Source organism: Glossina fuscipes, unplaced genomic scaffold, assembly GCF_014805625.2.
Source record: "Glossina fuscipes isolate IAEA_lab_2018 unplaced genomic scaffold, Yale_Gfus_2 1, whole genome shotgun sequence".
NCBI lineage: Eukaryota > Metazoa > Arthropoda > Insecta > Diptera > Glossinidae > Glossina > Glossina fuscipes.
In genome coordinates, this window is record NW_023998415.1 from 4,342,896 (window position 1) to 4,365,377 (window position 22,482).

The 22,482-nt window shown below is 33.6% G+C and overlaps 1 protein-coding gene across 7 annotated transcripts in view; it reads right to left on the bottom strand.

Annotated features, from left to right (window-relative positions):
* LOC119645376 (protein phosphatase 1 regulatory subunit 12A) overlaps positions 1-22,482 on the bottom strand; it is an 81,173-nt gene that overhangs the window by 52,731 nt on the left and 5,960 nt on the right. For all 7 annotated transcript variants that reach the window (XR_005248653.1, XM_038045563.1, XM_038045562.1 and 4 more), the window contains exons 2-5: positions 1,478-1,590; positions 998-1,298; positions 652-908; positions 488-582 (exon numbers count right to left, since the gene is read on the bottom strand). Coding sequence is in view for 6 of the 7 variants with exons in the window: in XM_038045563.1 (XP_037901491.1) it covers positions 488-582; positions 652-908; positions 998-1,298; positions 1,478-1,590 (766 nt within the window). In the remaining variant the exon portion in view is untranslated. The remainder of the gene's footprint in view (positions 1-487; positions 583-651; positions 909-997; positions 1,299-1,477; positions 1,591-22,482) is intronic.

Consider the following 22,482-nt stretch of genomic DNA (forward strand, 5'->3'; position numbering starts at 1 on the left):
GCGTTAATGTGAATGATGAGGAGCGGGGTATATATATAAAAAAATGAGTGAAGCAAGTAAATGCTTTTTTTTTTTGTTCATAAGGAGCAGTAAATCTTTTACGATGGAACACACTTAGTGAAGTTGAACGATATTTATTAAGAGAAAAAAAGAGGTGTGTGTATGTATGTATATATGTGTGTGTGTGCGTGTGTGTGTGTGTGTGTGTGATTACAAATTTTTAACGACCATGAGAACCTTATGTGATGTAAAAGAAAAATTGGACAATAAATCGAAACAATGACCATAAATTGTCATAATGAAGATCACCAATTTCATTTATAAACATATCATTTAACAAACAAATTGTTTAAGTAGAAAAAAAATTAAGAAATCACATGAGTTGTTTTTTTTTTTTCTTTTTTAAGTAAAATTTAACTAAACTTTGGGTATATTTTTTTTTTATTATTTTTTATTTTTTTTCATTCGTTATCATATCATTACTTACCATTAGCATGATCCTTATTATTTTCTGGACGTACTTCAACGCGTATAATCTTGGCTGAGGCTTTATCAATATGACTTTCTATGGTATCTGAGATTCTATTGAAATTTAAATTTTAAAAAAAAATTTAATTTAATTTCACATCTTCAGTTTTCTAATATACCTACCTAATTTGACTAGATGGTCGTCGTTTGATGCGTTTATTATTCGGTCTCAATTCTTCTAAAAATTTCACCATTTTACGATCAGCGACATCAATACATGTCTGGCCAGCATAATTGCGAACATCCATGTCGCCCATGGCGTCGACCAGCATTTCAGCTGCCTCTTTCTGACCCCAATGAGCGGCTGCGTGTAACGGTGTCCAACCATCATTATCTTGAGCATCTACATTAGCACGGCCAGCGAGCAATAAACTTAAAACCTATGTATGATAATAAAATTCAATGAATAATGTTTTATAACTAAACGTAAGGAGAAATCTTGTATCGATATTTTTCATTTCTTAATTACCTTAGTATAGCCCTTCGCTGCAGCAACATGTAACGCTGTAGCTCCCGTTTTCGGATGTGGTCGATTCACTTCAGAAGCGTCGCTACGTAGCCACCTTTTGGCATCGCTTAGCATTTGCTGTTCTTCAGCTTGCCGTGCTTTGGTACAATCGATTTGTTGCTCAGCCACCATTTTTTGCATGAAATCAATCATGGGCACATGTTGAATATCGACAGCCAGATCGACGGCTAAATCGCCATCGCTATTAACGGCAGCCACATCAGCGCCATGCTCCACCAAATATCGTGCTATGCTTACGAATCTGAAAGTGACGTGAAAAAAGGAAATCTCGTAAAAACAATTAAGAAGAAAATCACAAAAAAAACAAAAACTGAACTTAAGATAAGAACTGAACCTTAAGATAACAAAGCAAGAGGAATGCCTTTGGAATTGTGTGAAATGTAAAAATTTTGACGATATAAATTAGCCGTATTAACTTACCCACAAGATGCTGTGGCATGCAACGGGGTCCAACCTTCATTATCTTGTCTGTTAATGTCGGCTCCATGTTCTACCAGAAATTCTACCATTTCTAAGTTGTCATCAATACAAGCCTGCAAAATATTGAAAAAAAAAAAAAAATGAAAAAAATAGAAATAATTTTATACTATAATTTTATAAAAATAATTAATTGATTATTTTATTTAATTATAAAAATCTGCTTTCAAAATTAATCAATAAGTTTAAAGGTAAGTATTCTCCTTTTATATTTAAAGTGACACTCGGATTAAGGAAAAAATATGAAAAAAAAAAATTTTTTTAAATTTAAAAAAATTTTTTAAAATTTAAATTTAAAAAAATTTTTTTTTGATTTTATAATTTCAAAGTTTGCATTCGATTTACTTAAAGTATTTTTTTTTCTTGTAATTTTCTCATTATTGATTATCCGGATCAGACGGACGAACATAGTAATTTATTCAAAGTGGTGGTACTATTCTGTGAGTTTAGTCGAAAAATTTTGAAATTTGCAGTTTTGTTTTTGCATGTAACGACTTTTCAAAATAAGGCATAAAGTGGATCAATCCGAATCATTTTTAATACAGTTTGTCCTTGAGTCAAAACTCGTCAGTATACCAAATTTCATCAAAGTATCTTAAAAATTGCGGCCTGTAGGTTGAACACAAAAATACATGGACAGACATTGAACGAAATGAAGGACAGACGAGCTTTGTGAATCAGGAGATAATTCTGAGTCGATCAGTAAAAGGTGGGCCTATCTTAAGCCCTTCTGGGTGTTACGTACGTGAATCGTGTGTGAAAATAAACACGAATTCAATTAGCAAAGACAATTTTTTCAGCCAACCGAACAGAATTCTGCAAAGGCGCTAACCAACACTAGTGTAGGCACTAACCAAAGCTATGCGTTAAACATTATCAGACTATAGTTGGATTTGAAAGCGCAGATTGTCCGAATGAAAAAACTTCAGTGTGGTGTAAGAAACAAAGTCTTGCAGCAGGGGGAGGGGAGGGAGACAACGACCATAAGCTGCCCATTACTTGCAAGGAATTGGTTTTGTCTTTAGTTCTGTGCATGTCTTCGATGAACAAGCACATATTCTTCGACAGCTTACGTCAACGTAGTTTGCGTAAAAAAATATTCTTAAAAGTACAAGTGGCTTGAGAATCCGGTAATAAAATGACGGCGTGCGTACCTTCTAGGGATCATATTCATCATAACCAAAAAAAAAAATTTTACCATTTATCGAAACGTCGACAAGTGCCAGATTTGGGTTGCGAGGCCTGGTTGACCTCGCAGTGCACACGTGAGTTTGATATTAAAATTCCAACATCTCTGACTGAAGCTGAACCAACATTAAGTATACATAAATAGTCGAGAAGCCTTGAATTTTGTCATTACGAGTTTTGCGAGATGGTCGACAGCATTTCAAGCATCTATTAAGAAACGTGAAGAAGGAAATGTCACAGTTTAAAGATATTTTAATATAGACTCTCGTCATGTTCATGAGCATATTTCAAATTTTCTAATTCGACCATGGCCTGACACTAACAGCATAGCAGAGCTATGTTATTGCTTTTACAGAACAGCATTAAAATAGTTGGTAAATGTCTTTGCTAATTAAGTTCGTATTAAACTTCACACGTTAAAAAAAAAAAAAAAATCTGCAAATTTTATATGCGATTATACAATTATGTAAGCGATTGATTGTTATTCAAAATACGCCTGAATAGTTTTAAATATTTTCGGCCGAAGCAATTGTTTATGCCTTTTTTTTTTTATTGGCTGGCATTTATACGCATATAATCATAGGTGTCATAGCACTTATCCTATAATTGTATGTGTGCGCTGAATTCAATAGAAATTCTATGGCATTTTTTGCAATAAATGACTTGAGAGTCATATAACTTTGGTAATGCGAACCTTATTATCAAGCGATCATCGAATCAACGCGTTTTTTTTTTTCGTCTTGTTTTTTTTTTTTAGATAAATTTAGAATAATTACCCTACTTAAGTGAACCAACCGTAACTGATATCAGTCCTTATTAGTGTGAATACTTGTTGAATTTATACACAAATTAAACAATTTTTAAGCATTAATTGCTTATCTTTAAACTTTCTCATCAAATCATAATTTCATCCATCCATATATCATTACCTAATTTTCGTATAATTGCACTTGGAATGTGAAAATTTTAAAATTCATTCGAATTAGTTTTTAATGGGAGTGTCCAGAGGATTCTATCTCACTAAGGAAAACACACTAGGGAAGAAGAGTTAAATATTTTACGTCACACGTCAAATAGTTACGTACGAGGAGTTTCGATTTTCGAATTTTTTTTTTATACATATATTGCTACACATATGTATGTGTGATATGATGGTTAGATGTGTGTTTTGGTGTGCTTAGCGATTTGTCGCTTTCGAAAAAAATGGATCAAAGAATCCGTATTAAATTTTATATGAAAAATATAATTAAACCGAAAGGTGCGAAAATACCCTAATGATGATGCCCGCCGCTCTGCACGCCCAACCGATCAAAACGTTAAAGCAGTGAAGAAAATTGTTGTGGAGAATTATCGAATCACTATCACAGTAGTTGCTGAGGATGTCAACATATCGGTTGTCTTATTTCATGCAATCTTTTCGAATCTTTTGGGCATGGATATTGTACTACCATAATAGGCGGCAGCGCATACTTCGTTGCTTATTCCTGAGTTGTTGACAAAAACAATACCGTAATCAGTCAGCGTATTCACCCGACTTGGTCTTCTGCGCCTAATTCCTATTTCCAACACTGAAAAGACCCATGAAATGATTGATTTTCGCACCGCATCGCTGGAGGAACTCAAGCCCATAAGTTGCGAGGTTTGGAGAGACCGCAGACTCAAGTGTAATAGATCTAGATGGGAGTATTTTGGAGAAGACAAAGTAAGTATTGATGCATAAATAAATATATTTCGAGAGAAATAAACACTCTCCTTTTTTTTGAACACACATCGTATTTGAAATGCGATCGCTCTATTTAAATATAAAGAAAAACATGACAATTCTTAATGACAATCTCTAGATGTCCGTCGAATATTATGCTTCCTATTTTAGTTGGCTTTTATCTGCTTCATCGTTGAGAAAAGCTGTTCAAAAACGTAAGACACTGCCACTGGGCCACGACCCACAATTAAATATCCCACATCAACCACCTACAGTTATTGATGCAACGACCTTTCGGCGTTAAAAGGCGTTAGATGGGGAATAGCCTTGATCATTTTTAGCAGCGCCCGTCCTTGGGCCGAATCACGTCAGTGTACCAAATTTCATCAACATATTTCAAAAATGGTCACCTATACGTTGAACACAAGAATACTTGGACAGGCATCAGACAGCCAGACAGGCTTAGATCGATTCAGAAAATGATTCGGTCGCTATAATAAAAGGTGGATTTATATTAAGCCCTTCTGGGTGTTGCATGCATCCGCATAAACTGGACACAAACAACACGTGGTGGGTAGTGTAGAGTGCAATATTATCTCGTCTCTGCATAATGTTTTCTGGCTACATATATTTTGGGCCTCGCATACGTTTTGGCCACCGGCATCTCTTGATGAAAATGATAAAGTAATGTAGTATAAATTATTAATGTACACAACACAGTTAAATCCAATGATTTTGATCTTCCTCTATATAAAATAATAGTTTTCCATTTAGTGTTACTGAGTTATTAATTGTATTTAGGCACCTAATCATGGAACGCTCAAAATTGCATTTTCAACATTTATTAATCTCATTTGCTTTAATTGCCTGCTACTAGGTAAAATAAAGTGTGCTTTCCTGAGGCTGGCTGACTAGCGACGAAAAGTGGATCTACTACAACAAAGCCAACCGCAAAAAGTCATGGGTTAGTTCAGGAGAGCGAGTCATCCACATCGACGCCGAAGCGGAATAATCATGGTCATAATGCTTTAGTGTGCACATGGTGGGCTCAGTTAGGCGTAGTGTACTCTGAAAAACCGTTATTGCACAAATTGAACGGTGCATTGCTGCAAAAAGACCAGCAATAGCGATTAACAGACGCAAAGTCATCCTCTGGCATAGCAACGCTCGGCCACAGGTGGAAAGAGTTGCCAATGACACACTACTGCGGCTCGAATGGAATGTTCGGCCGCACTTAGCTTACCCACCAAAAATAGCGCCTTCTAAATGCCACTTGTTCAGATATATATGTAGCATGACTTGGTTAGCACGCGGTTTCGTAACGCTGAAGAAGATTGAATCGCTGCCAAACCAATATCATTCGTTCGACACGATATCGCCATGTTGCCAAATAGATGAGAAAAAGTTGTAGAAAATGATGAAACAATATATATATTGTGCCGATATTTCTCATTAAATGCCGTTTTCTAGTGAAAAAATGATCAAAATATATGCAAGCACCTAATAGTTTATTTCGATAAATAAATTAAGATAAATTATCATCAACCACATTTCTTTCTAATTGTGAGCGTATGAGACTCATCGTGGTTGGATTCGCTAATTGTGATCCGATTTAGGGTTAAATTTGAGAGTAAGTTTTGCATATAAAAAAAATTTAATTTCGATTTCACGACCGATTGGATTTTCATTTCGTATCTACTTATACTACAACTGTTGATGTTTGCAAGCATATGCGCTAATGAGGTGCATTTGACCATTATGTGCATACTGTACTGTAAGATGGATAAGGTAAAAATTTTTTGTATAACAATGATATGTTTTTTGAAGGTTTCATTTGTAAAATCTGTTCTCCGGCGCATTACTTTTACAACCGTTATATCTAAATAATTTTGAGCTAAGCTGCCCAGAAAATGTTGTGGTTGTTTAGACATATTTGCCTATCTGTCGGCGTTTTGTTCAATGCTTCACATTATCATAAGTTGGGGCGCATAGCCAAAATTTGTTATATGTTATATCTTCTATATATTTAGTTGATGGCCACAAATAAAATTTGAAAAAATGTGCGTAATCCATTCACAAATACTAACAAAATTTAGAAAAGTTAAGAAATACTCTACATTATTTCATTTAATATAACGGTTCATCTTAAAAAATCCGAAATCATAGTTTGCTCGCACATAGAGACTTACTAAGTATGCCCTAAGTATCCTTATATGCGAGTGGATCCAGTATGTGGTGGTATCGGCGTAACCAAAGTTCACTAAAGTTAATTTTTTTCGCAAAAAACTTTATATTTTTTTTTAAAAAAAGTATTAACAATTAATTGATTGAACTTAATTGACATACAAAACGTTTGCCTTTGATGAGAATCTTTAACTGGAAGGCAGCGCGAAAAATAGATGAAATTTGATCGAAATACACTCTTTTGTCGCATCGACAATGTTTCTATGAAAAATGATCCGGTTCGATTCAAATTTTTGTTTCCTATGCGAATATAATTTTTATCTAAAGTTATTAAATATAAAGAATTGAAATGTAAAATCGGACTTTTTACGGAGAGTAGCTTTAAAAATAATTCGATCTAATACACTTTCAGAAGTGTCTGTGTCCTTAGGTCAACGAAAAGTGTCAGTGTATTCAAAACTTTATACAAAATGGCGACATATATAGCTTGAATACAAACACACAGGGATAAGAAATTAGAGAAGCGCATGGACAGACAAGTTTAAATCAGAGTTTCGGGAAGTGATTCTAAATCGATCGGTACAATGAAAGCTGAACAGTTCGTTATGTTCAAAATAAATCGAAATAGTTCTCCTATAATGAAAGATTAGTCTCTGACGACTCAAGACCTTTTACTATATTGCGTTATATGCACAATTATATGCAAGTGTTTTTAGTGCCATAAGTATAAAAAAATTAATATAAATATTTTTCTCAATAACTTCGTCAGAGCGTGTATCGTATTAACATAAAAAAATTTAGCAAATCTAAAGATTCGATGCGAAATGATTGGTCATGACTGAGCTGCAGCAACTGAAAACGCATATAAGAGGGCAGAGTATTTATTTAGATATTTATATTCATGCTCAACAACCGAAAGCAATGAAATCCTATTTTATTAAAGGCGTTTAATTAATTATCGGTTCAACTCGAATGCACTATAAATTTTTTATTCTTCTTTACACTTTATGCTTTTGCTTTTTTAAACGTATCGCAGCATCGTTTTTTGTTTTTTCCCGTGATATTTTATTTTCATTTCATTTTTAATTACAAGAATGATTAGCAAGAAATTTAACAAAGAACATTTCATTCTTTATTTTGTTGCAATTAATATTTTCGTTTTTGTTGTAAAAATTATTATTATTATTTTTTTTTTTTTTTAAATATAAGAAAAACGGCCATTTGTTAAAATCGTTCTTTCACGAAGCATAAGCGCACTGCACTATAAAGAATGATAATAAAAAGCAATTAAGAAAGTTATGCTCAACTTAACTAAGTTAGTCTTCTTCAGTCCGTCTCACTCACCTCAATTTAAATACATAAAGTAGATGATAGATAAACCCCTTTTTATCAATTATAGGCATGCAAGTAAGTAAGGCGATCACTATCATTTTGATGGAAGAAGATGATTTTAGATAGCGCTAGCAGCTACGGATGCCAATTCTTAACTATGTATATATATATATATTATTATTATTATTATTATTATTATTATCATTTTGGCTTTAGGCAACAATTTATTGTCGAACTAGTTGCGAGCGTGTTCAGTATTAGTGGCAACTTTCAGATCAGAACTTGCTGGAGAATTGTAACTTGCATTTTTTTTTGTTATCTATCTACCTTGGACGTAAGTGTTTTATGCCTATGAACCATCGGCTAAGAAATTGTATGCAATGAGTTGTTCTTGTTGCTTTTATATAATAAGTCTGACAGTCATTGACTATGGCTATGTGAGATGACAATGAAGATTATATGTGTTACAAACGCAACGATAGGTTTAGTATACCGACAGTTATTATAAAAAGGTGAATAACATTTGATTCGATTACATACCGACGCAGGCATGTACACGCTAATATATACATTTACATACACATTTTAGCTTTCATTGCACAATTGCATCTATTATTATGCTATAAACAGCAAACAACACTAGCTAAGCTAAAGAGAAATCAATAAAAGCTAGCAATGACAACAGAAAGAAAAATAAAATGCTGTTGCGCTTTCGTCTCGTACGTACAGATACACTCGAATTCGCCAACTTGGCATTGGTAACAATAGTGTTTTAAAGTGAAAATCGAAGAAAAAATCAAGAAAAATATCGAAGGAAAAAAGGAATTGTTTATGGCTTAGATCGAATTTTTATATAACTATTTATCACTGATCGATACTGTTATCTTTTTTTGTTTTTAGTAAACAATCATCAAACATCATTCTGACATAAAGCAAAACAAGCCTTTCCTTACACGTATAGTATAACAGAGGTTCAATTCCTTTTAATTTTTTCTTTAATTTTTTATTATGCCCTATACCACTTATGATAAATTTGTGTGGACGTATGCAACACTCAAACGCTCAGAGTATGAAAGATTGATTCACGTTTTATTACACTGATCAAATCAAAATTACTTTCTAAGCTTGTCTGTCCGCCACATGCATTTAACATACAGGCCGCAATTTTTGAGATATTTTGATGAAATTCGGAAGAGCGACGCGTTTTAGTTCAAGCACGAATGCTATTGAAAATGATCACAAACGTGATAACTTTGCCGGCCACTTCCCATATAACGCGCTATTTTAAAAAGTTGATATATGTGGAGGATAACTGCAGGTTGGTGCAGAATAATTAATGCGTGAGCCATGCTTTTTTCTATTTTTTTAATCATTTTTTTAAATTCTTTTTTAACTAATTTTTTAACTCATTTTTTTTATACTTTTATGGCTTACGCCACTTGTGACACAGGACATGTTAAGCTTGTGCAAATCTAGTACAGGCAATGCCGCGAAACAATTGAGATAGACTCGTACTTTATTATCGCCAATCGCCGATCTAAGCTTCTGTCCATCTATGTTTTTGATTCTGCAACAAACTCATTTAAAGTTTTTTTTCCTTTCAAAGTATTTGAATAAAAAAAATTACTGAGCGATAATAATTCGACATACTAAATATTAGGCTGGGGAAAAAGAAATCCATTATTTTTTCGGTAGATGGCTGCACTGATAGATTTCTCGTAAAGTATCGATCAAACAATTTCATATGTATGCTCGTTGGAAAGGTGACATTTCGCAGTAAAAAAAATTCTTTTGCTGTTTTTTGTTTGGTGCATTCAGTGTTGTGAGTTACAGCGTGTTAAAAATGGAAGTGAACAAAGAGAAAATTCGGTACATTTTACAGTTTTTCTTTGACAAAGGCGAAAATGCAAGCCAGGCGGCTAAAATTGTGAATGGTGTTTATGGTTCCGATACTGTAACAGCCAATTATGTGCAATTTTGGTTTCGTAGATTCCGTTCACGAATTTTTGATGTTAAAGATGCACCTCGCACAGGTAGGCCGGTCGTCGAAAATGTCGATAAAATCGGAGAAATGATCGAAGTTGACCGGCATGTTAGCAGTCGTAGCATCGCCCAGGAGCTAAAAATCGACCATAAAACAGTTTTAAACCAAAGCTGGATTCAAAAAGAAGCTCAGTGTTTGGGTGCCACACCAATTAACAGAAAAAAACATGATGGATCGAATTTCCATCTGCGTAGCCTTGGCCAAACGGAATGAGATAGACCCATTTCTTAAACGGATGGTGACTGGAGATGAGAAATGGATCACATACGATAACCCTGTGCGAAAACGATCGTGGTCAAAGAGAGCGGTGAAGCACCTCAAACGGCCAGGAAGGTTTTGCTATGCATTTGGTGGGACTGGAAGAGGATTATTTATTATGAGTTGCTTCCATATGGCCAAACGATAAATTCTGATCACTACTATCAACAACTGGACCGTTTGAAGATAGCGATTGACCAGAAACGGCCAGAATTGGCCAACAGGAGAGGTGTCGTGTTCCACCAGGACAACTATAGGCCACACTCATCTACAGTGACTCGCCAGAAACTTCGGGAGCTTGGTTGGGAAGTTTTAATGCATCCGCCATACAGTCCGGACTTGGCACCAAGCGATTATCATCTTTTTCTTGCATTGCAAAATTTCTTTAATGATAAAAAATTGGAATCTAGGAAGGATTGTGAAAATCGACTACTAGAGTTTTTTGCAAATAGAGACCAGGACTTCTATAAAAGAGGCATTTTGAAGTTACCTTTAAAATGGCAACAAATCGTATAACAAAACGGTGCATATTTGACCCAAATCGGACAATCCGAATCATGTTAAATAAAGTCCTGAAGTTCATATAAAAATAATGGATTTCTTTTTCCCCAAACTAATAGATGTAAACAATTTGCATTAAATGGAGGCATTTTTTAACTATCTCCTATATAACTGTTCCTACGAAAAGCAAACTTTCATAAAGCAAAACCGTCTAATTTGTAATATTTCACACGACAAACTGGTCCATAAAAATTAACTGTACCGAATTCGGTTCATGTATATCTATTTTTCGGATCCCATTTCGTATAAGGCTTCTTGTAAAAAGTAAGCCTTTATAGCATATAAAGGTTAAGTTTTGAATATTTTGTGATCTAATTAATAACCGTATTAAATTTGGATGACGTAGGTCTATTTTTCGGACCCTATTCCAATTAAGCGTATTTATGAAAAGCAAGCCTTATTAATTTTTATATTCTATAAGTAGTTGAATAATAACGAAATATATTGCTAAATGTGATGTCAGTCACTTAATGTCAGATTTTGGATTCTGTTCGGTTTAGGGACTACGTGGAAATAACGTACAATTTTTGGTATTTTATCAAGAAAATAAATGAAGCATTTTATTAAGCAAAGTGATGTTAAGGTCTTGCTCAATTTTTTTTTTTAAATAAATTTGTTTTTTTTTTTTTTTTTTTTTTTTATGGCATACGTTATGAGTTTGACCAATTTTAATAAAATTATATGAATACCTACCTCACGCTCGGCAATAATTAAAAAAAGAGAACTTTTTTCCAGTAAAAATTATAAAAACATCGGTTTGTTTATAAGCGTTGCGCCATTTGAAATTTTTTCTCTGTAAATTTATTCATTCTCTTCATAAGCAACCGCCCGCCCACATGTTTAAAAATATTATCCCATCTAAATATAAGTTTTATCTCGTCATCAATTTGATAAATTTAAAAGAAGCTGTGTGTGTAAATGTTTTGTTTTAAAAATCTAAACGTTATATCAAGAACATAAGAATAATCAAAAATTCAAACGATAAATTCTCTTGATTTAATAATCCAAAGAAACAAAAAATAAATAAATAAATAAATAAATAAAAAATTGAACAAAAAAAAAGGAACGTAAACAAACTTTTTTGAATTTCATAATCATTTTTTTTTTTTTGGGATTTACTAGATTTCTTAAATAACTTCATAAGTTTGGAAAGGCTTGGCAAATAATCATCGGATATCCGGCCAAAAAAAAAAAAAAATTTTAATAAAAAATCACTTTTTACACCAATCGCTTAGCGAATGTCCCATATACGTATAACAAGGTGGCAACCAGAAAAAAGAAGAAGTGAAGAAAGGGAATGGTGTAGGCAGGTGGTCGCAGCCTAGTGAGTCTTTGCGCCCAATCAGTAGGTGTGGTACTCACTACAGCTACGACCAAAATAACTGTATCGCATCGAGATTTGAACCCCGTGAGTACTGACTTGTGTGTCGCGGTATTTGCTTAGTCGGTCACTCTTGCGGGGTTAAAATCTTTTATGAAAATGATGATTTTTTGCTAACGAATGATACAAGCATCGAAAATAACGGCGGTAGGCACGTGCAATGGAATTTTGACGCAATAAAGACTTGAAAAGCTGGCCAACGTACATTATTATTATTATGATTACACTTTCAGACTTTGCAGGATTTATCATATCTTTTTTAACGGATCATATTAACAGGTCTCTGCACTTTTTTCCGAGCTTTCGAACTTGCTTTTGTAGCCTGCTGTTCTCTTCAAATGATTCGAAACTGTTATGTTTTGTGCCTACTTCTCGCTATTTCTTGGCAGCTTACGAGCCAGTCTTGCTTTCAGTGATTGCGAGATGGTTCATCAAAATTTCCCCGCAACGGAATCGAGCATCCTTCGTTCACTCATATCATTCTCACCCGTATATTTTACAATTGTCTTCTTTTTTACAACGTTTTTACCTCTTTTTTATAGTAAAAAAGCAACACATGCCGTACTTCTTCATCGCATATTTCACTCATTTCCAAATCAAGGTAACTTTTTATATGAGCAAGGAATTAGAAAATTATCTGTAGAAAATATTTAAGCTGAAATGTCACCTTTTAAGCACATGTTCGTTTGAGACAATCAGGTAAGTATTGCTCGATATCGTAGGCATCAATCCATTCATCCCGCGGAAAATTTTCAATATGACCTAATATATAAAAAGCAGAAGTAGCATACACCATTTATTATAAATTTTGACATTTAGCAAGTAAGAACACTATAGCAAGGGACGTCCCATCTTTAAATACCCTACACACGACACCACAACTATGCGTATAATGACTTGCCAAAATAAGGCGTTATATGGGAAGTGGTCGAAAAAGTGATCCGATCCGGGCATTGATAGTTTCATCAAAATATCTCAAAAATTCGCGATCTATGAGTGAATGAAATAAGGCTGACAGAGGTATTTACAAGCATAATTCGGTGCTGAACGTGATTCTGACTCGAAACAATAAAAGGTGCACCTATCTCAAGTGCTCCCCGAATTTTACACATATCCACACAAACTTAATATACCTTTGCAAAATAACAGAAAAATAGAAGAAAACAAAAAAAAAAAAAGAAAGAAATAAATAAATGAATAAATTGTTTTTGAAGTTACAGGCGTCCCTCGTATAACACGATTAATTCTCATCATGCTATATCGAAATCGTGCTTATACGAAACAAGGTATATCGTGTAGAAAAAGTTTATGAAAACCACCAAAATAATTTTCATCATCGTTCTCATCCAAAAATATTACAGCTCTTCCATTTTTTTTTTTTTGTTCAAGGTTGGTTGAAACTCTTCTTCACTAGAAAAATTATCTGACGTAGTTGCATATACCTGCCCCCGAGTAATTCGATCTTACAATTCTTTCAGAATTTTTCTATAAGAAACTAAAGCACTGCCGCTAAAGGATTTTTTCAACGAAAAAATTTTCTAATTTTTTTTAGCTAAACTTATTCTTTCTTGCAGATCAGTTAAATTTGAACTGAGGAACTGTTGTAGGATTACAAATGTTTTTGAAATGATTGGCGTAATTGAGAAGTGGAGGTATTATTTATAAGTTCAATTAGTTCATCCTCATTCAAAGTGTTCTGGCTTCGCTTTCATTTTTTCACAGAGTTTGGATAGTAGGTTCGTTCAAATTTAACGATTTTGCAATCGATGTTGGCTTTTCTCCACCATATATATGCAATAATCTTAAATTCGAATTTTTTCTTCGAGTGAAATAAACTTTCGTTGAAATTTATGCTTCTTTATCTTGTCCAAAATTAGATGTAGATCATAAACGTTAGATATTAATTTTTTACATACCACATAAAAACGTTAACTTTACTTTCCAAAATGTTAAAAACTAACAACCAGGTAAATAGAAACTTTATCAATTTCATTTAGAAAGAACAAAACAACGCATATTGTCACTTGTCAAAATGATATGAGAAATTTTTCAATAGCAATAAAGTCGATGATTTCCCTTATTGAACGCAATTCGATTTTTTGAAATCGTGTTACATTAACAAAAAAAAAAAACCGTGTTATAATTATTCTCAATTCTTGTACCGTGTTATATCGAAACCATGTTTTACAGGTGTGTACCGTGTTATACGAGGGGCGCTTGTATAATATTTTCAAAATTTTAAACTTTTATTCTTTTCGTTTTCACCTAAATTCACTAATTATTCAAAAATTCTCTCTTGTACTTATGTATATATATATATTTTTTTTTTTTAAATATATAACCAATCACTTAGGGAATGTCTCCTATTCATGTAACACGGTGACATGGTCACTATCAGAAAGTAGTGAATAAAGAGAAAGAGATAGGCAGGGAGGTGAAGAACGCAAGCGTAGTGCCAAGTGTTGGGCCTTTAGCGACTGAGCGCACTCGCTTTAGTTATACACGACTAGAGTAAATTTCATCGCATTTGCGATTTGAACCCGCGAACACTGGCTTAAAAATCGCGATCCTTACCTGCATAACTTAATCATGATAATACTACGCACAACATGCATATGCTTATATTAAAGCCAAGCAGCAACATTTTTTAACAAAGAGTAGATCAATATTATCTGTTTACAGTCTAAAAGTAGAAATCGAGTAGGTTTCGATTTTCTTACTAGAAACGACGAACACTTATGAAAAAAGAAGAAAAAAAATGCTATATATTTGCCACCTATGCATTAAGCATTCACTAAGCAAGAGACTTTGAAAATGTGAAACTACTCTAACAGTTCAATCGTGTCATTCAAGTAAGCAAGTCTATCATGCGTAGCAACACAGTCTAGTTCGCAGTATTTTATAAACCTTATAATTTCTGTATATAAGAGGGTTTTTTTTTTTTTTTTTTTTTTTTTTTTTTTTTAAATTTTCTGTAAATACATTTGTAAATAAAATTTTATGCTTTTGTAAATAAAACTCACAACCGAACGGTACGAGCGAACCTAATTGAGAAATATTAGGCATAAACATAACAATACATATATGGTTTTTATTATATACAAATCCAACCAATAGGTACTGAAAGGAAAAATATCATAAAAAAGATATGCAATGCATTTCGAGCCAACGCGTCTTGTAAAGAATTTCTATCAATTCTTTATGTTTTTTATAAAAATTTATCGAAAAAATTGTTTTTATTTTGAACGAAAAAGAGACAGATGAACAAGCCTCGCACGATAATAATCTTTTGAGATCCAAAGTACTTATCAATGAAATGTAAAAAATTAATTTTCTTCATATTTAAGTTCTATAAAAGGAGACTTACGTAAACTGAAACCTAAATAGGTTTGGAATGGGCTTAAACCCATTTAAGATTTCAAAGAAGCAGCAACAAATACATAAAAAAAATATGTTAACAAAATAAGTAAAAAAATTGCAGTCGGGTAAAGCCCAACACATAATACAATTCCTGCATTTATTATACCCTACACTAGCAGTGCGGACGTATGTAATATGCAGAGGAGATAGGATAGACTCACCTTTTATTCTACCATTCGATTCGGAATCGTAATCTGAATTGATTTAAGCCTGTCTGTCCGTCTATCCGTCTAATGTCTGTCCGTGTAAAATTGTGTTCAAGCTATAGGTCGCAATTCTTGAGATGTTTTGATGAAATTTGGTACAATAACATGTTTTAACCCAAGGACGAACGGTTCATAACATGGTTCGAATCGATCCACTTTTTTGACCATTCCGCATAAAAAGTCATTATACGGAAAAAAAATTGTAATTTTCAAAATTTCTCGTCAAAAAAGGCCAAATGGCAGTACTTTGGCATTCTAACTTAGTATGAAAACTTCGGGCTGGTTGGGGCAATTCTTGAACCCCCCTCTTATATAGCGGAAACTGAAGGTATCATTTTGAATGGTTCATGATGAAAATTATATCATAATAGTAATTTAATATAAAAGAATTAACTGTGCCAAAATTGTACCATCTCGGCCTTTTTTTTGAATCCTATCCTAATAATGAAGTTCCCGAAAATTGAAAGTTTTAATATGTTGTGATCAAAATTGACTTATAATAGTAGTACAAAAATGAAGTCTACAAAATTTAGACCATCTACGCTTATTTTAAGATCCTGCCCTATGTAAGGATTAAAATTGTATTACATTAGGTTGCGTTTTAGATCCGCTTTCCTTAGAAATACGCACTTGAAAAATATGCCTTTATTTAGAAACAAGATATAATTTTTATTTTCTATTGCGGATCAATCTTCACCATAGGATAATGAGTATTAACCCTTTCTACTATTTTTAAATGCTTTCTTCTGTTCATGCGAGCGGTTCCATGGTAGGCATATTAAAAAATTGACTCATTCGATTCAAATTATTCGTATAACTATTTTTTGCAAAAGTAGACGTAGTGTGGCCAGGGGTCGTCAAAATTATCGAATCCACTCAATTTCCAATGGGTTTCGTCCTTGAGCTGAAGAATTAAAATATTTGAAACCTTGGCACCTGTAAATTAATAAACCACATTAGATATCAAAGTGACAGACAAACTTGAATCGATTCTAAATCGAATCAATCGATATAATAAAAGGTGTTATATACATTCGCATAAACTTAAGTACTGTGTGTACGATAAGTGACGCAGGGTAAGGTATGCGTGCCTCCAATGTCAGTGTATGCAAACAGTCATCAAGTTTTTTCTTTATTTTGTTTATCAGACAATATCTTAAACAGCCGATCATTTTGCATTTAATTCCGCTACGATCGCTAGATTTAGTCCATCAAAGATCATACCCTTTTAAATGACATGGTATATATGAATTCTTAATAGACACAACATGAATCCATCGCTACACATTTACTTATGATTTAATGATTAATTAATTGAGCTGAGCTTGAACTCGAATTTACAAAAGCCAATGTTCTACAATATGTTTATTGTGCCCATTTTGTATTTCTTAACAATTTATGTTCTTTAGGAGATTGTTGATGGCGAACCTAGCACCAATATTTACAAGAGGTCTCTAAGGGTAAAACTGATACGAAGTCGCGCCCTTTTACACGTGTAACGAGCAGAGAACACTTTAAAGTGCTGAATATTGAAAATTTGCATCAAGATAAAATAAAGCTTTCATAGTTGAGGTTGTACCCTGTACCAGCCTAGGACACTGCAAAGATTTATTAAGTTTGTTTGTATGTATGCAACACCTAGAAGGATTTGAGATAAACTAACCCACCTTTTATCTATCTCTATCATTTTCTTTATTTTTTTTTTTTTACCTAGTGTCCGCTATTTCTTAGATATTTTCACATCTCGAAGGACTTGAGATAGATCTACTTTTTATTATACCGATTAATTCAGAGTCCCTTTCTAAACTAATCTAACCGTGTCTGTCCGTCTGCCTGGCCATTTATTTTTGTGTTCAACCTACCGTCCGCTATTTTCTAGATATTTTGACATCTAATAGGACTTAGGAGATAGATCCATATTTTATTTCGAACTTGTAAAAATAAATATATCATCAATATAATCTAAAAGAGAAAATTAAAGACAATAACGATCAAGACAAATGCGTATCGAAATCACATAGGTTTTCAAATTAAAAAGGGAATTACGTCATAAGATAACTATATGATAAAAATAGCCGCCAAGTATTATAGCGTATGGTGTGCACTGTGCAGTGTGCAGTGTGCAGTGTGCAGTGTGCAGTGTGTAGTGTAATCAGCAAAGTGAATTCCTCTTTGAGAGATTTCGAGTGCAACGTTGTTACAAGCGCCGATTGCAACTGTAATGCAGTAGAGTATGTAGTTAGGTTCTTGATATCAACAGCAAGCAACTTATTATATATAATCTGTGCAAATGTTCTGCTCAGTAGTAAACTGTTACTATTCGTTACTCAGTAAGTGTTCTCTTGTCATAAATTTTATTACGACAAAATGTTAAAGCTGTTGTTGTTTTTATTCTCCTTATTGCAAAAATGCTATACGTTGTGTGTATTTACTGTACGAGGTGCATTCAAAAGAAAAAAGGTAACGTCGAGTGACTTTCCAAGTTTTTTTTTTTGTATTGTTGCTACACATGTACATGTTCCCAATATCAGCCACTGTGCATTTTTAGTTTATCTTTGACAGATATAAAGGTTAAACATGTTTACTTTTTGGGCTAAAATAAAAACAAAATGTTTATAAGTGGTACAAACTCTTCACAGAAGGCCGAGAAGGTGTTGTTAATGACGATGCACGCCCTGGGCGCCCAAGCAACGTCGAAGCCGACCAATAAGTACTCTACACAATTATTAAAATGTAAAATTAAATCCTTCTGCCGAATATTTTCTACAGCGCGGACTATTAAAGCAACGCCTCCCTTCACCTCCATCCAATGGGTATTTACGTACTATTTATCCTAAATAGTTTATACCAATGTTGGTCGAAAAATTAAAAAAAAACGGCGTAATAGGAGTGGTCGCATAAATATAATCTCATTCCCATTTTACGCTACATCTTCGGCTCAAAACATATCACCGCCAAAATATATTTCAAAAATCTCGATACATTGACAGATTCAATTGGATCGATTTTAAATCGTTCAAGAGTGTTACATAAATTAGCGAAAAGCTTAATATACCCCCGCCTTTTAAGTGATCTAAAGGGTTTAAAAAGGAAACATTTATGATGATTCCATTCATAACAGAAAGAAGCTTAGATCGACTTGTTGTGTTGTCAGCTCTGTGTGCATGCGTGTGTTTTATACGGTTTTCGTCAAAATATAAATAACAGCATTGAAAGCGTATGCACGCTATTCTATAATTGTAACATAACACATATAAGGCAAGACTACTCGCACATAGTACGCATGCAATTTATTGCCACAGCATGGCCAAATCCAAAATATTTTGTTTTGTTTATATATACGTTTAATATAACGTATACGAAAAATAACCTACTTGACATAACATATTCCAGTCTAACGCGACAACAAACAATAAAGAAACGAATCCTACCTATAAACAACCCTGTACTGTACCATAGGTAAATTTTATTTTCAAATAGCAAGAAATTGTGAACCAATCCCCCATAGCTAGTCTCATCAAAACGGACTACTCAACATTTTGAAACCACATTTCTAAATCACGTCGCAAAACCAACTGCGCTTCCTAAATTGATCAAGGAACTTTTAAACTATTTCGAGACGCAACACACATTTGACATATTTAATATATGCTCTGTGTGTTGAATATATAAGAAGAAGAATACCCATATTATATTAGTTATGAAGAACTACAGAGGATTTTAGGTTAGTGCGGATATATATGAGACGAGGGAAAGTTTAAAATAAACTCGCCATCTCGCCATCTCGCCCGTCTGACGTCCGCCTATACATTCTTGTGTTGCGCTGACATGGCTTTGCACCCTCGGACGAACCCAATTGAAAATGAATTGCATTGAACTTTCTTTCCTGACCACTCCCCGTTTAACGGTTTTTTCTTAAGGTCTACGTTTTAAGTAAAAAAAAATTGCTAAATAATAATATTTCGGCACATGCGAACACTTTGCATCGAATGAGCAAATTTTCCAAACCACATCCTATGACAAGCAAACCTATATATATATATATATATATATATATATCCGTACGATAATAATTTAATTGATAATATTTCACAGGGAAAAGTGGTCGAACATAAAAATCGTGGTTTAACATAAAAATAACGGATGTGCATGACATCTATTTTTTACACCCCATTTCATATTAGGGTTCTGATCAAAAGTAAGCGAAAATGTCTCGTTTTTAATGATTTAAGATAAAACAAGTAAGAATATTATAGTCGACTATTATAAGGCCGACTATCAGATACTCTACACTACTTCGAGTAGTAGAGTAATTCATTCTTTTTGGTAAAAGTATATCAAAAATTACAGATTTTTATTCAAAGGCATGAAATCTCGCATATTGGAGAATGCCCAAGAGATCGCGTGGGGGTAATCCAAATTTTAATCACTTAATTAACTTTCAAAACTTTTTATTATTTTTCAGTTTCTGTCCTAAAACATTAGAAATTAGCTTTTCTCTCGTCCCACATATGTATTGGGATTTTAAAAATAGATCTATATAAGCCAAGTTTTGTAAGTGAAATGCGATCCAAGAAATAGACCCATATGGGTCACCTAATTTTTACGTTATAATTTTCATCATAAAACATTAACAGTTAGGCCTCTTTGACATACGAAGATTTCCATTTCCTTGAGAATCCTTATATCTGCTGTTATACAAAAAAAATAGACCCACGTGCTATTCAGTAAGGCTGAATTCTATGTCAGTTTACTATTATGAATTAATTTTCACCATTAAATATTTGAATATTAGACCTATTTGCCATATAAAGATTCAGTTTTTCTCGGATCGGTCTTATGACAATTGGTTCAAAAAATTGCTCCAGTCGAACCATATTTCTCAATCAATTTTCGAATATCAAAATACTACTACTTAGCGACTTGTGTTGAGAAAATTTGAAAATTGCGATTTATTTCCACGCAATGACTTTCCAAAATAAGGTGTTATGTGAGAAATGCAACGATGCGAAACACTTTCGAATCGATCGATACATATCGGGGATTTTCTGATAGAACTTAACTATATCGAATTTAGACCGGTGTTTTCCTGTAAGAGTATATATGAAAAATTGACAATTATATAGAAGCAAGATCTAATTTTTTGGTACTTTAGGTGAATAATAATGATAAATTTTGGATAACGTTAGCTCAGTTCTTGTAACGACTTCCATATAAAGGCTACTATGAAAAGCGGGCTTTTACTTAGAAACAATATATCATTTTCGGCATTTTATCATAGAAATATGTAAAGAAATGTATTGGATGACGCGATGTTGGGTATTCAAGGATTGGTCTTGCTCCATTGTAATGTTCTTTTTTCATAGCCACCACTGTAAGTTATAAGGAGATCTTATCATTCCACCTGAAAAGAAGCTTCAGAGATCCTGCATTCTTGATCAGTTTGAAAATCTGAGTTGATTTAGCCTAGTCTGTCCGTTTGTGTGTCTGTGTGACGGTGTGGTCGCAGTATGTGTTTTTGACACTCCCGATATAGACTTCAAATTTAGTAGGAACATTGGAAGTTTCTGCACGCAGGTTGGTATCGCAAACAGGCCAAATTGGCCAGAGCAGTGGAGCGTAAACTGAATGCGACTCCATTTTTCTTAACGAATATTTTTGGATTTTTGCTCGTTACTCGAAAATTATATTAAATTTAAAAGACTGAAATCTTCCACATCTACTTTACGGGCACAATTTGTTTTGTTCTCTTTTTCGAATTTGCGGCAACATTTTAAATATCAAAATTATTCCGTGATTCCTAGTTGTGTTCAATAAGGTTTTACAGCGTTCGGAAAAATTTTTATCGAAATAGTCCTTCCCACATGGGAAAAAAATAGCAATAACAATCTTCTCAGATGAGACTTATTTTACTTAAATTGGCTAAATAATCGTTCCTGCTGCGAAGCTAATGCACAAGTTATTCAGGGCATATCTTAAAACGAGAATGGACATCGTTTCAGCCCTTTAGATTACTCCTTATGGGCCCAGATCAAAGCCGTTGGAACATTGAACACGCTTGTGGGGAAATTAAGACAGATTTGATGAAAAAAGTATTCGAAAATTTGATTCACCGAGGCTTCTAGCTTATAGGGATTGTCTAACTCTCTGGACGGACATATGTAACCCGAATGTCAGCAGACATCGTCAGGTTAACTTTCTATACAGGTAGCCACGTTAAACACCAGAGCCTTATCTATGGCTCTTTTATAATTACGCATTAAGTTGAGCTCCTTTATTCATTCTTATCAAGAATACCAGGATGCGCAAACAAACTGTTGCCCCTTTTTTTTTTAATTAATAGAAAAGCGAAACTTTCAAAAATATTTCATTGAAACTCTTATTAGCTGCTGCTTTCTCTCTTTCTCCCGAGTAGGATATCTGACGTTTCGATGGTTGTGCATAAAAAGATCCATTTTTTTGGATACCATTATAACTAATAGAAGGCCTGCTCGATGATGTGTTCATTTGAAGTGTTAATCACAAAGAATAATGTATGCTGTTAACAGCGAGGTGAGTATCATAATTCAAATTAGCATACTACTAACATTCGCTGGCTAAGTGTTGCCAGATGTAGCACAGAATTTCATCATGTCGCAAAATTCCGATATCGTGAGTTTTGCCATATTGATC